Raw genomic sequence first — 14888 nt, 5'->3', positions numbered from 1 at the left:
TTCATTCCTTCCATCTTATTTTTTTTCTACCTCTAAATGTTTTTTTCTCCTTCTAACCTTATATTACTGTCTTTTTTGCATTTCCCCACATTTCCTTTCTTCCTCCACCATTTGGAAGCTTTCTATTGTGCTTTTCTACCCCACTTCCCATCTAATAGTAAGGGTTAACGGACATTTCTCTGATACGATCAAATCAAATAACTAAGCAATCGCACAAGGACAACTCAACTCTCGCTTCTCCCAGATCACTCCCTTTAGAACGTTTTCACTTAAAATATTTAATAAATTCCAAGTCTTCTATCTTGAGATCTTTTTCTTCATTTATTTTCCTCAGAGAGGGTTCAGGGGGAGCACATTTTCTGAATTCTACATACACAAAGATGTAGTTTGTTGGCAGTGACAAATGACAGATTTTGCAAAAGACATTTGGCTGTTCTCTAGCTTCCAGTGCCACAGATGAGAAGTCCAATACTAACCTAATTTTTTCACACGTAGAACAATATTGTGACGAAGAGCATGTGATCTGCAACCAGACTACTACCTGGGCGTGAACTCCAATGGCATCACATACCAGACGCACGATCCAGGGCAACTATGAAACCACTTATGCCCCCCTTTTCTCTTCTGTAAAATGAGGGAACAACCTCACTGGGTTGTTTGTCATGTGGATTAAGAGTATCATACGTGTTAGCAATTACAGAAGGCCTGGCACACAGTAAATATTCAATAAATGTTAGCTGCTGTTATTATTATCAGTATTTAAGTAAGCAGTTCTTTTAAAGTGGAAGTATGCTAAGATTATCTCTTTATACTTGAAACCCAAATATTTCACTGGTACATATGAAAGATTCCTGCCTTCCTTATTTCTTCCTAGATTAAGCGAGCCATTTCAATCTGAAACTTCAACCTCCTCCAGACACACAAAACTCATAACACTCATTAACTATAGTGGAACTATACTGGAACTATAGTGAAACAAGGTTCAGGCTTAGGTCAAAGGGCCCATGAGATTTATCTGAAGTGTTCCAATTTTATAAAAGACAATATATTCTTATATTACTTTTAAACTAGTTAATTCTGGTCACACTGAAGGGAGGTATATTTGAAAATTCTGACTATAATAAGAACCATTTGAACAAAGGTTGCCCCAGTAAAAATCAATCAAATGAAGTAACTCAAACTGGATAGACCACAGCCTACTCAAGCTGATACAGAAAGGGTATAGTTGAGTAACTGATTTAGTCATTAGCCAAAGGATAAACCTTTACGTGCGTAACAAATATACTAAGAACTGTCAATCTTGTCACTTGAATACAGACAATCAAATTGTTACATTGCCACAGTGACACCAACAGCCAATGGCACTAGTCTCTAATAATATTCAAGTAAAGGCTGAAGTTGTATTGAGAATATACTCACTAACAAGTGCAGTCACAGAGAAAGACAAAGTATTTTAGGCCCTAATCATCAAATGTACTATGAATCACAGATTCATAAAATTTTCCAGTTGAAGCTAATATCCTCATTTAACAGATGAGGAGGACAAGAAAAGTTTAAACTGGAGCTTGAATAACCTGAAGAAGGCCCCTATCACAAGCTGGATATCTGGACTCAGTGACTCCACAGAGAGAAAAAGACCTGCTTCTAATATGGCTAGTATCACAGCAGAGATTTAACTAAAAACAGGAAGGTCAGATTCTTGGTCTGGAGTATAATGGTAGCCACTTGAATCCGAATCTCTGCACACATCCTCACAAACTTCAACAAGTGGACAAACAAAACCACCCAAGACCCAGGCCTTCAGCATTACTAGAAGACAGAATATAACAAAGATTAAATTACGTATTAGTGGAAAAATCAGCAAAGATATACTAGGGAAATGGAAACGACAAAGTACAGGTTGAGAGCCGGCCTGGTGGCGTGGTGGTGAAGTTTGCACGCTCCACTTCGGCAGCCTGGGGTTTGCGGGTTTGGATCCCAGGCACAGACCTACACACTGCTCAACAAGCCATGCTATGGTAGTGTCCCACACCCAAAAAATAGAGGAAGATTGGCAAAGATGTTAGCTCAGGGACAATCTTACTCACTACAAAAATAAATAAACAGAGGTTGAAATCCTGAGGTCAAAGTAGATTCTAGGCCAAAAAATATTAAATGAGGCAAAGAAGGAACTTTATCAAGTCACAATTCACAGTGAAAATACAACAATATCCAATATATATGCACTAGATAAGACAACCTCTTATATAAAGCAGAAACTACAGGAGAGGAAAGACGGAAACATACTATTGATGGTAGACTCTAACACACCACTTTCTGTATAAGACTGACAAATTGAACAAAAATTAAGAACATGTATATAGAAGATCTAAATAACATAATCAATAAGGTAAATCTTATGTATATATTTTGAGCACTATATCCTGATAATAGAGATTGTACCTTTTTCTAAGAGCATGTGGAATATTCACAAAAATTGACCATATATTAAATCAAAAGGAAACATAAGTAAGTTCCATAAAAGAAATATTACCAACAAAACTCTCTGATCACCATGTAATAAAACTAGAAATTAAAAACAAGATGAAAAAACAAAAAGGGACGACATCTATGCTGGAGGTGGGAAGACAGGCTGATCTGGGCATCAGACCCTGAATAGGGTGGGGAGGGCATGCGCCCAGAAGAGTAGCAGACAGACTGATACATACACAGTAACTGATCAACTAAGTAAATATACTATAAGGATAATGGAAGCCCAAATTCTCCATGTTGGAGAAGGAAGTTGTAAATACGGAAAGAAAACCAGAATAAAGCCTGAGGAATTGAAGGTATCAGTGTGACCTCATGCAGATACTGTATGTGTGTGTATACACACAAACACATACATACATATATAGAAACTACTACAAATGAAAATTTCTGTATATTTGTATACGCAACCATATAATCGCTAATTTTGTCCATTAAGAGGAGGTCCAATAACAATGTGCACCACTATGCACACAGATCTTGGCTTTTTTTTTGTTGTTTTTTTTTTTTTAAAGATATGATTTTCTTTTTCTTTTCTCCCCAAAGCCCCCTGGTACATAGTTGTATATTCTTCGTTGTGGGTCCTTCTAGCTGTGGCATGTGGGACGCTGCCTCAGCGTGGTTTGACGAGCAGTGCCATGTCTGCGCCCAGGATTCGAACCAACGAAACACTGGGCCACCTGCCACGGAGCGCGCGAACTTAACCACTCGGCCACAGGGCCAGCCCCCAGATCTTGGTTTTTAAACATCATTCTCCACTAAAACAAACCAAGGCTCTTTGAAGAAATGATCGATTCCAGGCTAGGGCAGGGAAAGGAAAGATAAGCCTTGAGCATCTTGTTGTGCCAAAAAGCAAGACATTCATAAAAAACGATAGAGACATGTTAAAAGGACACACAAACCGGCATGAAAGGGATCCCACCGGCCATATCTTGAGCAAGTTGAGTGTCAAAATAAATAATGATAGCAACAAATTACAACGCACTGAGTAAACTAGGAAACCAATTCTATACTGATATTAACATATTGAAAGCTTGATGAGGAATAAGATATTGACATAGTTTCAAAGCACGTCCACATAAAATACTAATTACAAAGAGAAAAAGGGCAAGTCTATAATGGAAAAGCCTGATAGACACCAATTTAATCAAGGGATAAAATTATTATTATCAGTAATGGGACAAACAAAATCCTGTGTCAACAGAGCACAGCACCACTTCTGTGATATTCCTGTCAAAGATGCCTAGCCTAAATCAAATCATGACGAATATGAGACAACTCCAAACTGAGAACCATTCTACAAACAAGAGTCCTTTAATTTTCAAAAGTGTCAAGGTCATGAATGCTAAAGATTGCGTAATTGTTCCTATGATAGTCTAAAGAGAACTGACAACTAAATACAACATGTGGTTTAAGCGGAATCCTTTTGCTATAATGGACATTATTGAGAAAACAAATGAAACTTAAATGGAGGTATAAGGATTAGATAGAATTCATGTATCAATAACAATGTCATGATGGTGACAGTTACACTACAGTAATATAGAAAATGCCATTGTTTGTAGAAAATATACTAAAGTATTCTAGGGTGATGGGGTATCATTGCAGATATTCAACATCTGGATAAAGAGTACAACTTTTCTCTAAGTTCGAAATTATGTCAAAATAAAATATTCAGAAAAAGTTGATGATCATAAATTGAACTAGAGTCTTCTTAACACATGCAGCAGTCACCCCATCTGTGGTTTTGCTTTGTGAAATTTCAGTTACCCCCAGTCAACCACAGTCTGAAAGCAGAAGATCCACCTTCTGATGTATCGTCAGAAGGTCAACAGCAGCTAATGCTACATCACAATGCCTGCGTCATTCACCCGACTTCATCCCACCACACAGGCACTTTATCATCTTACATCATCACAAGAAGGGTGCGTAGAGCACAACAAAATATTTTGAGAGAGACGACCTTCACAAAACTTTTATTACCGTATATTGTCATAATTGTTCTATTTTATTATTAGTTATTGTTAATCTCTTACTGTGCCTAATTTATAAATTTAATTTTATCATAAGTACGTAAGTATAGGAAAAAGCACAATACATATAGGGTTGAGTACTATCTGTGGTTTCAGGCATCTACTGGGGGTCTTGGAACATGTCCCCTGTGGATAAACGGGGACTACTGTATTTTGTGCACGTTCACCTTATGTTTCCAATGAGATCTTCTTCACAGTTCATTCATCCGTTGCCTCATTCATTTAACAGATATTTACTGAATATCTACTAAATGCCATGCTTTAAATACAGTGGTGAGCAACAGAGACGCTGCCCCTGATCTCCTGGAATTTACAAACAAGTGATGGTCATGGGACAAGTAAACTACATAAAACTGTAAAGAGCACCCTAAAAAGGAAAAACGACAAGGAACATTTATCAAAAGGACTACTCCAGTCTGGGGAGTCAGGAAAGACTTCCTTAGTCAAGAGATAGCTCAGCTCAATTTTGAAGTTTGGAATTAACTAATGTGGGCAAGGTGGGAATGCTACAGACTAGTCTCCAAAATTCTGTTTTGTTGCCTAGTTCCACATATGTTCAATTTATGTAAGAAGGTGGTTAAAAATCCTCATATATCTGCAAGACATGGGAAGGAGGGGCAGAAGGAGAGAGAGAGCACGCTTGGACTAAAGCTCCAAGTTGCTAAAATGCAAGACTGCCATCTGGTGGTAATTTGAGCAAACCCCTTTCAAGTAAGGGGGTGGGTGAGATGCGGTGATGGGTTACAGCTGACAGACCACTATTATATAGTGACATAAATGCTCAAATATAAATTCACAAATAAGTTCATTTGTGAGAAAACTAAATAGTTAATAGAAATAACCTACAAACTCCCTAAGAAAAGAGCAATTTGGGAAACAAAAGCAACAGTAATTCTGCCCCTTTTGGGGGGTATTGCCAAAGAACAAGATCTTTATTGGGCACATTTGCTAGAACCCAACACATAAATAATCCCCCAACCAGCATGTCCCAATCACAAAAAAAATTACAGACAATAAGCTACTTTCTAATCAGTGTTATTTCTTGATTTCAATCATGTATGCCAATTAAATAAATCCTTCCAGCTGAAGAAGTTTCCACTGCAAATATTTTCTTTAGTCATCAGGACCATCCATGAAGTGAATTCAAACTCAATCTGATGACAATAACACTAACTACACAGTTAGTCACGGTTTCTTAAAATGTTGAATTCTAGTTAACTAAAATATCGGTCCCTTCCTTCTTCTAACTCTAGTGATGTTAAAACAAACCAAGATTTCCTTTATGTTGTATTAACAAATCTAATGACAGGGTTTCATAAAAAACTTACATCTACCTAGCGGCTCCTTCTACAGCATCTACCAGCTTCCTGGTTAAATACTCACAAGTATATGTAAATAAAAAGAAAAGTCACAACAGACAACTTCTAGACAGAATCCGGGAGGAATCTCTGCTAAACTTAAAGCAGATGGAGAAGGACTGAAGACAATCTCGTGCAGATACGCCTCCTGATCTAGTTTTTATATATGTCTGTTTCAGATTCCCACAGCTAAAAGCAGTGCTGCGCTACCCCCCCTGAAGGCCCTGAAAGAATAACAGATAAAGACAAACGACGAGGAGGCACAAAAACAGAAAGCATAAAAAAACCAAACACATCAATTATGAAAGGAATTGTAAACAGGTTAAAATCATGTATTAAAAGACAAGGGTCGATCAGCAAAAGGCTATTCTTCTTCAAAAGTTCCTCAAAATGAACTGTTTACAAGAAACAATGTAGGAAGCAAATTCAAACCAAAATATATAAAAACAGAATTCAGGGCAAAAGATACTGCGTGGGATAAATATGACTATTTTATACTGTTAAAGGGTATACACAAAAGAAATATGGAAAAGTTATAAACTATGTGCCAAATAATACTGCATTAAAATAGAAAAAAATCTATACATTTTTTTAATAAGGGCATGACAGAAACAATAGAGCTGAAAGACCATTAATATTTTTTAAGTTTTAGACAGAAAGAGAACGTAAAAAATAAACCAGGATATGGAAAAGCAAATAAATGGAGTTATAACACTAAACTAACAATGTATATTAAATTATGTTGCTAACAGAGAATACATATTATTTTACAAGTACCAATGAAAACAAAAACTGACCAGATATTAAGCCATAAAAAATTATTTCAAATCATAAATTTCACATCTATGAACAAAACTGATTAAAATTTGAAAGTAATGAGAAAAATTATAACCAAAATGATTTAACCAACTAAAATATAACAAACCCTTTCCTAAATAACTCTTGGGTCAAAAAGGATACAAAAACTACATACAATTAGAGGCAATCTAGAAAATAACAGGAGGTCTGAATATTAAAATCTGGACGGGAGGGGATACAGAATTAAGTTGTAATCAAGAGCAAATTAAAAACCTAAATCTTTGATCATCAAAGAAAAATAAATTTAAGTAAATAAACTGGAAGTTAGAAAGAGAAAAAAAATCAACCTGCAGGGAGGAAAAGGGAGAAATGAATAAATAAAAAAAACTTTTAAAGCAAATAATGATACAACCAAGAGCCAGGTTATTAAAATACTAAAATAAAACAAATCATGTTTTAAGCACACACACACACAAAAAATAAAAGAAGCAGGAGAACGAGCAAGTACACATATTGCAGACATCATCCAGAAAACTCTGCCAGTGAGTTTTGAAAATCCAAATGTCACTTATATAAGAAAAATTACCTCAGTAAGAAACAGAAAATTAGACTATACTGAGTCACAGGAAACTAAAAAAGTTATCCAGACGCTCCCTCTCCCACCCACAAAGGGGCACAGAATCAGACAGTTTTAGAGACGTGTTCTTTCCAAATTTCATGAAAACATACAAATGCTATTTAAACTGCTCCAGAACAAAGAGTGGGGAGATAAAAGCCTTTTCATTTAAGTGTTCAAAGTTAGCATCACCTGCTTCCAAAACTGGACATCCCTCCAAAAAGGAAATTTACTTGTCTAACTTACGACCAATGATGCAAAACCTTTACACAAAATACTAACAGGGGCCCCGGCCCCATGGCTAAGTGGTTGAGTTCGCATGCTCAGCTTCAGTGGCCCAGGGTTCAGGAGGCTTGGATCCTGGGTGCAGACCTAGCACCGCTCATCAAGCCATGCTGAGGCGGCGTCCCACATGTCACAACTAGAAGGACCCACAACTAAAAATATATATACAACTATGTACCAGGGGGCTTTGGGGAAAAGCAAAAATAAAATCTTAAAAAAAATACTAACAGATCACAATAGTTGTACAGTAAAAGATTAATTCACATGGCAAAGTGGACTTATTTGTGAAACCCAAGGACAGTTTAGTATTAGGAACATTACAAATATAATACAGCATATTAACAGTTCATAGCATTAGATGGTCATATTACATTGATAAATGCAAAAAACAAAATAATTCTGATTTTTAAAACTTACTAAAAATGGAAACTCTTTACTATAAGAAAGAATTTGTGTCTTAAAACAAGAGCTAACGCCCTTAATGTAAATACTAGCAGAATTCACATTAACATAAAAATAAAACAAGGATGCCCATTGTCTTTTTATTTTAAACATTCTCAAAGTTCTATTCAAAAGCAATGAAAGATATGGGGCCAGCCAGGTGGGGAGTGGTTGAGTTAGCACGTTCTGCTTTGGCGCCCAGGGTTTGTGGTTCAGATCCCAGGCACAGATCTAGCACAGCTAGTCAAGCCATGCTGTGGCGGCATCCCACACAAAATAGAGGAAGATGGGCACAGATGTTAGCTTAGGGCTAACTTCCTCACACACACACAAAAGGCAATGAAAGATACACAATACAACTATGGATAAGGAGAAATTCTAGGGACCTACCAAGAAAAGTGAAAGTATCAACTGAGAAACTATGATAACCAATGAGAAAGTTCTGTTAAGGAAGTTGATTTTCAAGTAAAGAAATAAAAACAAATAGCTTTCTAGAATATAAATAATAACAAGTTTGAAAATAGGGAGGAGTACTCTCACAACAGAAAAACAAAAAATACATAAAATACTTAGAACGATGGCAAATAGAACGAATAGAACTTATAAAAAAACTTCGGTGAGAGTATAAACAACTTGAATATACAAAATTATACACCTAAGCAGCAAGACAATACAAAAAATTCAATTTCTCCCAAATTATTCTACAAGTTTAATGCAATGGAAATTTTGTGGTGCTTAATAACATTATTCTGAATAATATTTAGAATAAACTATTCGGGAAAAATAGGCAGAAAAAGTTTTTAAACTGTTTATGAAAAAGATGACAGGATGTTAAACCACATCATAAAGTCAAAATAATTAAAAACCAAAGTGTTACTAGAGCAACAAGGATGTTACACTAGACTAGAAGGTCAGAATAATCAAAATCAAGTGGGACTAGAGCAACAAATGGTCCCCAAATAACAACTAGTATATCGTTAGGACCATGGCTTCTGAGAATAGTGGCGTTTTAAAACCAAACGGAACATAAAATATGACTAAGAGAAAAAAAAAAAAAATATGACTAAGAGGTCAGAATAATTCAACCCAAACTCAAAAAAGTCAGGAACTATGAGGAAGTGATAGTGATACTTAGCACTTAAATGTTTCTCATCTGTTTTAACTAACCTGACCATTTTCTGTAACAGCTTTAACAAAACAACCATGTACAATGTCTTCTGAGCAACAATTCCCACCCACTCCTACTAACAGGATTAAGTTAGATCCCAGTTCACAGAATACACCAGAATAAGTAATGGATGCATGAGGTTAAAAATAAAAGCACACTATCAAATGCACTTCCACAGGGCTGAACTAATTCAACACTCCTACCAACACCGTACGTGCCCATTTTCCCTAGTCATCAGCAACATGTGTTCATTTTCTTTGAGAAATTCTACTTGGAGGAATTTATGGCAAAGCAATAATCAGAAACATACACAAAAACAAATAATTAAGGATATCTACTGAAGTACAGTATATAATTTTGAGATGTTGAAAAAGACAAATTCCCATCAATCTCTTATCATTTAAATAATTATTGTATATATTCAATAGAATACTATACAGATATCGGTAAATATGATGTTGAAAATATTTAATGGCATGGGAAAATGTTTTACAATATATTGTGTAGTAAAAAAATATAGTTTACAAATGAGTTTTCATACTGTAATCCCAAATCTATAAAAGGGGAAAGTTTACTTTTAAAAATACGTGAATGTAAGTTTAAAAATAGACAACAAAATGCTAAACAGTGAATTTTCTTTTCTCTTTCCTTGCTAGAAATTCTTCTCTAAACTGTCTTTAATTTATCAAATTTCCCATGTTAAAGATCCACTCTTTCATAACCAAAAAAAGACATTTACAGCTGGCAGACAAAGAAATTCCACTTCTGTGAATTTGTAACTAAATAATTATACACAAATATTTAGTACAATAATACTTAACTGAACATTATTTAAAATAGAAAATAATTAGAAACAACTTAAACATCCAACAAAGAAAGGTTTGGATAAATAAGTTACAGTACCTCCACCACAGAATGTCTATTAAACTGTGTTTCAGAGGGATATTTAGTGACCAGAAAAAATGCTGACGATATACTATTTGGTTAAAATACAGACCATGGAATTGTTTGGGTTATCTCTGGATAATGCATTGTTGATGGTTTTAATTTTCTTCTTAACACCATTCTGTTTTCCAAATTCTCTACAAAGTGAGTTTGGAAAGTGTGCTATATATACAAGTATACCCAGAGAGCAAGCAAGGGGTAAGGAGGAGAGGAGACTGAAAAATAAATCAGCCATCTGTCTCATTGCTTTGATTCAGTTTTAGCTACAGAATTTTATTCATTTTAAATTTAAAATGAGACTAAAGGAAGAGATTATTTTATTTACCATATGTAGGCATAGGTTTTTTAAAAACAGAGAAGCACTGCTCCAATGTATGATTTTAATTTTAAAATTAAAGTATTTAATGAAGTTTAAAGTAGTAAAAGTACTACTTTATAAAAGTGACTAAATAAACATAGATAGTAAAATTGCCATCTACCTGTAGCACTACAACTTGAAAATTATAGTGACTATCTTTTCAGGAATAAAAATGTCTTTAAATTTTACTCCTAAGGAGCACCCAAAATACGAATACAGTTACATTTAATTACTTGTCCTCCCCCCACAACATATTATGTTAGCATTATACTTACAAGTTAAATAGGGAAAACAGGAGATTCTGGTTTTGGTAACCTTTTGAATGAGTTTCAATTAAGATAATTTTTAAAGTTATATGAAGGTTTAAGGTCAACAAACAAATGTTTCAAGAAATGACATTCAATGATCAGTAGTTATACCCCAAAATCACAAAAATAAAGAATGCAAAATAGATTTATATCACCATTCATACAAATCAATATAGCCACTGAATCCTTAGTCAAAATATACTATTTGAAAGAACAGATCATTTAAAATTAGATTACTAAAACATTTTAAAAACTTTAAAAAATGTTTATAACTAAATGAGGTATCACGTTACCTAATCTTCCTGTAATTATTATATTAAATTAGTGAATCTGACCAAAACGTTTATCCCACAGATGTGAAGTAATATCCAGAGTACTGTACACAATTTCCTATTTTTCACATAAGTAACAATTGGAAACAATCTCTTCGACTCCTGAATGCTTCAATTTTCAGAAATGCCCCTCTTAAAGAGCAAGATCATACTCGTGCTTTTAACAACTTATAACATTTATTTGAAACAGAGTGTATGACAGCCCATGCCTCAGTTGTTAAAACCATTTCAATCTTCACAACAAATGATGGAGGCCGCTAAGATTTCATAACTTGACATACATATTATATTTGTTTCTCCTCAACCCCCAATGTAAGTGGGTTTTTTGGTATGCCAGAAAAAAATTCTTCTTCTACAAAAAAATTACTATTATCAGATTAAATACTTGAAAATTGATGTTTCATTTTTAAATTACTGATATTCAGTTTATACAACTATATTATCTTCCACTGATATATTTGACTATAAATACTTGATGCATGACAAACAAGCCTTAGTTTTATATTTATTAAAGTACTAAACACAAAGCCTTAAATGAGGCTATAAATTTAAGAGTTTTGCTAGTACAACACTGGAGTTTTTAAAAACTGTCTCGTGAGAAAAACAATGAAACAAAAAGCTGGTTCTTTGAAAGGGTCAATAAAATTGACAAATCTCTAGTAGGCCTGACAAAAGAAAGCAAAGAGAAGACACAAGATTACTCTTACTAAGAATGAAATGGGATATCACTACAGGCCCTGAAAACATCTAAAGGATAGTAAGAGAACATTATGAACAACTCTACACACACATTTACAATTTAGAAGAAATGGATCAATTCCTAAAAAACACAAACTACCACAAGATGAAATAGATAATTTGAACAGCCCTAAAACTATTAAGGAAACTGAATTTCTAATTTAAAAGACTACCAAAAAAGATATCTCCAGGCCCACATGGTTTCATTGGAGAATTCCACCAAATGTTTAAGAATTAACATCAAATCTACTCAAGTTTGTCCAGAAAATAAAAGGAGGCAGCATTTCCCAACTCCTTTTATGAGGTCAGTGTGACCATGATACCAAAATCAGACAAATTACCCAAAAAAGAGAAAACTATAGCTCAATATCCCTCCTGAATATAAATACAAAAATTCCTAACAAAATATTAGCAATTATACACAATGAACAAGGGAGGTATATTTCAAGAACAAAAAAGGCTCATTCAATACTCAAAAGCCAATCAACATAATATACCATATTAACAGGGTAAAGAAGACAAATTACATGATCAGATCAACTGATTAAGAAAAAGCACATGACACAACTGAACACCCATTCATGACAAAAACTCTCAGCAAACTAGTAATAGAAGGAAACTTCCTCAACTACATTTAAAAACATACAGAAAACTGCAGCCAACGTCACAGTGAATGGTCTGCTACAAAGGAGTAGCACAAGGCTTTGTGGTGATGGAAGTATTCTGTATCTTTGACTGTGGTGACAGCTACGAGAACCTACGAATGAAATAAAGCAATGCAGAACGATGCAGCACATTATACTAATGTCAAACCCTGGCTTCGGCAACGTACTACGACTATGTAAGATGTAATCCCTGGAGGAAACTTGGTGAAGAGAACAAGGAACCTTTCTGCAACTTCTATATTTTAGATATGAATCTATTCAAAATTAAAAATCAAAAAAGATTGTTTTACGTAATTCTCTCCTAGAGGAACTGACATTAAAAACTTGATTTTAAGCAGCATAATCTTTAATTGTGTTCAATTTTGATGAAATCAACCATACTTATTGCATTTTAAAGCGTTTGCCTATCCAAGGGTAACTCTTCTCACCAACAAAGCAAAGCTTAGTTTATTGCAAATTTTGCATGCTAAATATCTGAATTTTGAGAACTAGAGAAAACAAAAGAATTCTGAAACTTTAAAAAAGAAATGTCAGTAATTTAAAAAAATCTTCTGTCCTAAAATTACGATGCCAGCATGCCCTCTAAACTGGGAAAGAAAATTGTCTTACCATAATTAAACTGACTGTTGGACTTTTCACAGTTAATGATGTTAAATCTATAAGCAACACCTGGTCGCATTCCACTGACTTCAAAGTAAAACCACTGATGATAATGATTGCTATTTATATCTGAATTCAGAATAAGATCATATTCATTTCTGAAAATAGAAAATAAAGAAATCTGATGAAAATTAGGAAAATACCTGTGCACATACAAAATGAGAAAATTTTAAATGACTTACTTTCTAATTTGAATTACTTTGCGCAGATTCCCAGATTCAAATTTGGAGTTAAACTTCAAAATATCTCCTTCTTCTGGAATAGCGTAACTAAAAATTTTTAAAGTACAATGAAATACATTGCATTTAAACAGGTGAGCAGAAAACAAATAAAACTACACTCCAGATTAAAAATACACCATTATGCCACCTCACTCTCCTCATTATTCTTAAACCAAAGAACATAACCAACACAAGCAAAATACAATTTGGCTAATATTTATAAACAAAATATTATAATTACAAGTAGAGATTTGATCCTACATTTATAGTGAATGTTAATCACAAATAAAAATTTTTGCCTTGAGAGTGACGTCAGCAACATGGCAGACTGACCAGTTCTCTTTGTCTCTCCCCCTTCAAACTACAACTAAATGAACATCCATTGATCTATGGAGGATACTCATGCAGCATCTCAGCCGCCTGAGAGACCCACGCTGCTATACATCTGAAGGTGGATGGACTACCCCCAGAGAGAAGGTGGAGATAGGTGAGAACTCTCCAGCCCCCAGACAGCTCAGTACCTGCAAGCGATGCTCTCCCAGCTGACACACTCATAGCACTACCGAGGACCCAAGGCTGGGCGTGTGCATTGGCGCAACTGTGGAAACAGGTGACTGTAGCCCTGAATCTCCCATGATTGCTATTTGGCCCAGTGGGAAAATCCACAGCCCCACTGCAGCCCCAGAGAGTCACTCAGGCTCAGACTCAGTAGGGAGGCCCTGCCCACCAAGCACAAAGGCTGCTGTGACCTAGGAGCACAGCGCAGCACAGCCCCGAGTCTACACGAACAAACCCCCAGCTGCCTTAAACACCTATAGCTCTGCCGCAGCCCTGAAAGGGCAAGTGAGATCCAGTGGGACCGTGGGAGTGGGCAGTGACAACCCTGAGTCCCAGAGTGATCGCTCCTAGGTCCAGTGGGAAAATGCACAGCCCCATCGCAGCCCCAGGGAGAGACTGGGCTCAGCACTAGCGGAGAGGCCCCGCCCACTAAGCACAAAGGCTGGTCCGACCTAGAACAGACGGCAGCAGATCTGCGGCCTGGGAGAAAGTGCCCCCACCTACCGCAAACGTCCACAGTACTACAGCACCCCTGAAGGGGCAGTACGACTGGCAGAACTGTAGGAGCAGGTGGCAGAAGCCCTGAGCCCCCGTGTGATCCACAATCCCACCACAGTCTCAGGGAGCAGCAGAGGCTCAGACCCAGTGGGGAGGCCCCACTCACCAAGCACCACAGCTGGTACAACCTAGCACCAGGCAGCAGTGGAGCTGCAAGTCTGGGTGAACAAGCTCCTGGCTGCCTCGAAAGCCCATAAAACTGCTGCAGCCCTAACAAGGGAGTGCATCTAGGCAGGTCTGTGGGAGCAGGCGGCAACAACTCAGAGTTCCCTTGTGATTGTGTGGGAACCCACACAAAATGACCGGAGACCCCACAG

General features: G+C 36.0%; 1 protein-coding gene across 4 annotated transcripts in view; it reads right to left on the bottom strand.

Moving 5' to 3' along the window:
• AGTPBP1 (ATP/GTP binding carboxypeptidase 1) overlaps positions 1 to 14888 on the bottom strand; it is a 175696-nt gene that overhangs the window by 39961 nt on the left and 120847 nt on the right. For all 4 annotated transcript variants that reach the window (XM_046664864.1, XM_046664863.1, XM_046664865.1 and 1 more), the window contains 2 exons: positions 13417 to 13503; positions 13184 to 13332 (listed from right to left, as the gene is read on the bottom strand). In XM_046664864.1, coding sequence (XP_046520820.1) covers positions 13184 to 13332; positions 13417 to 13503 — 236 coding nt within the window. The remainder of the gene's footprint in view (positions 1 to 13183; positions 13333 to 13416; positions 13504 to 14888) is intronic.

Source organism: Equus quagga, chromosome 6 (genome assembly GCF_021613505.1).
Source record: "Equus quagga isolate Etosha38 chromosome 6, UCLA_HA_Equagga_1.0, whole genome shotgun sequence".
Taxonomy (NCBI): domain Eukaryota; kingdom Metazoa; phylum Chordata; class Mammalia; order Perissodactyla; family Equidae; genus Equus; species Equus quagga.
The sequence above is the reverse complement of the archived record's forward strand: the minus strand, read 5'-3'. Positions and strand labels throughout refer to the sequence as shown.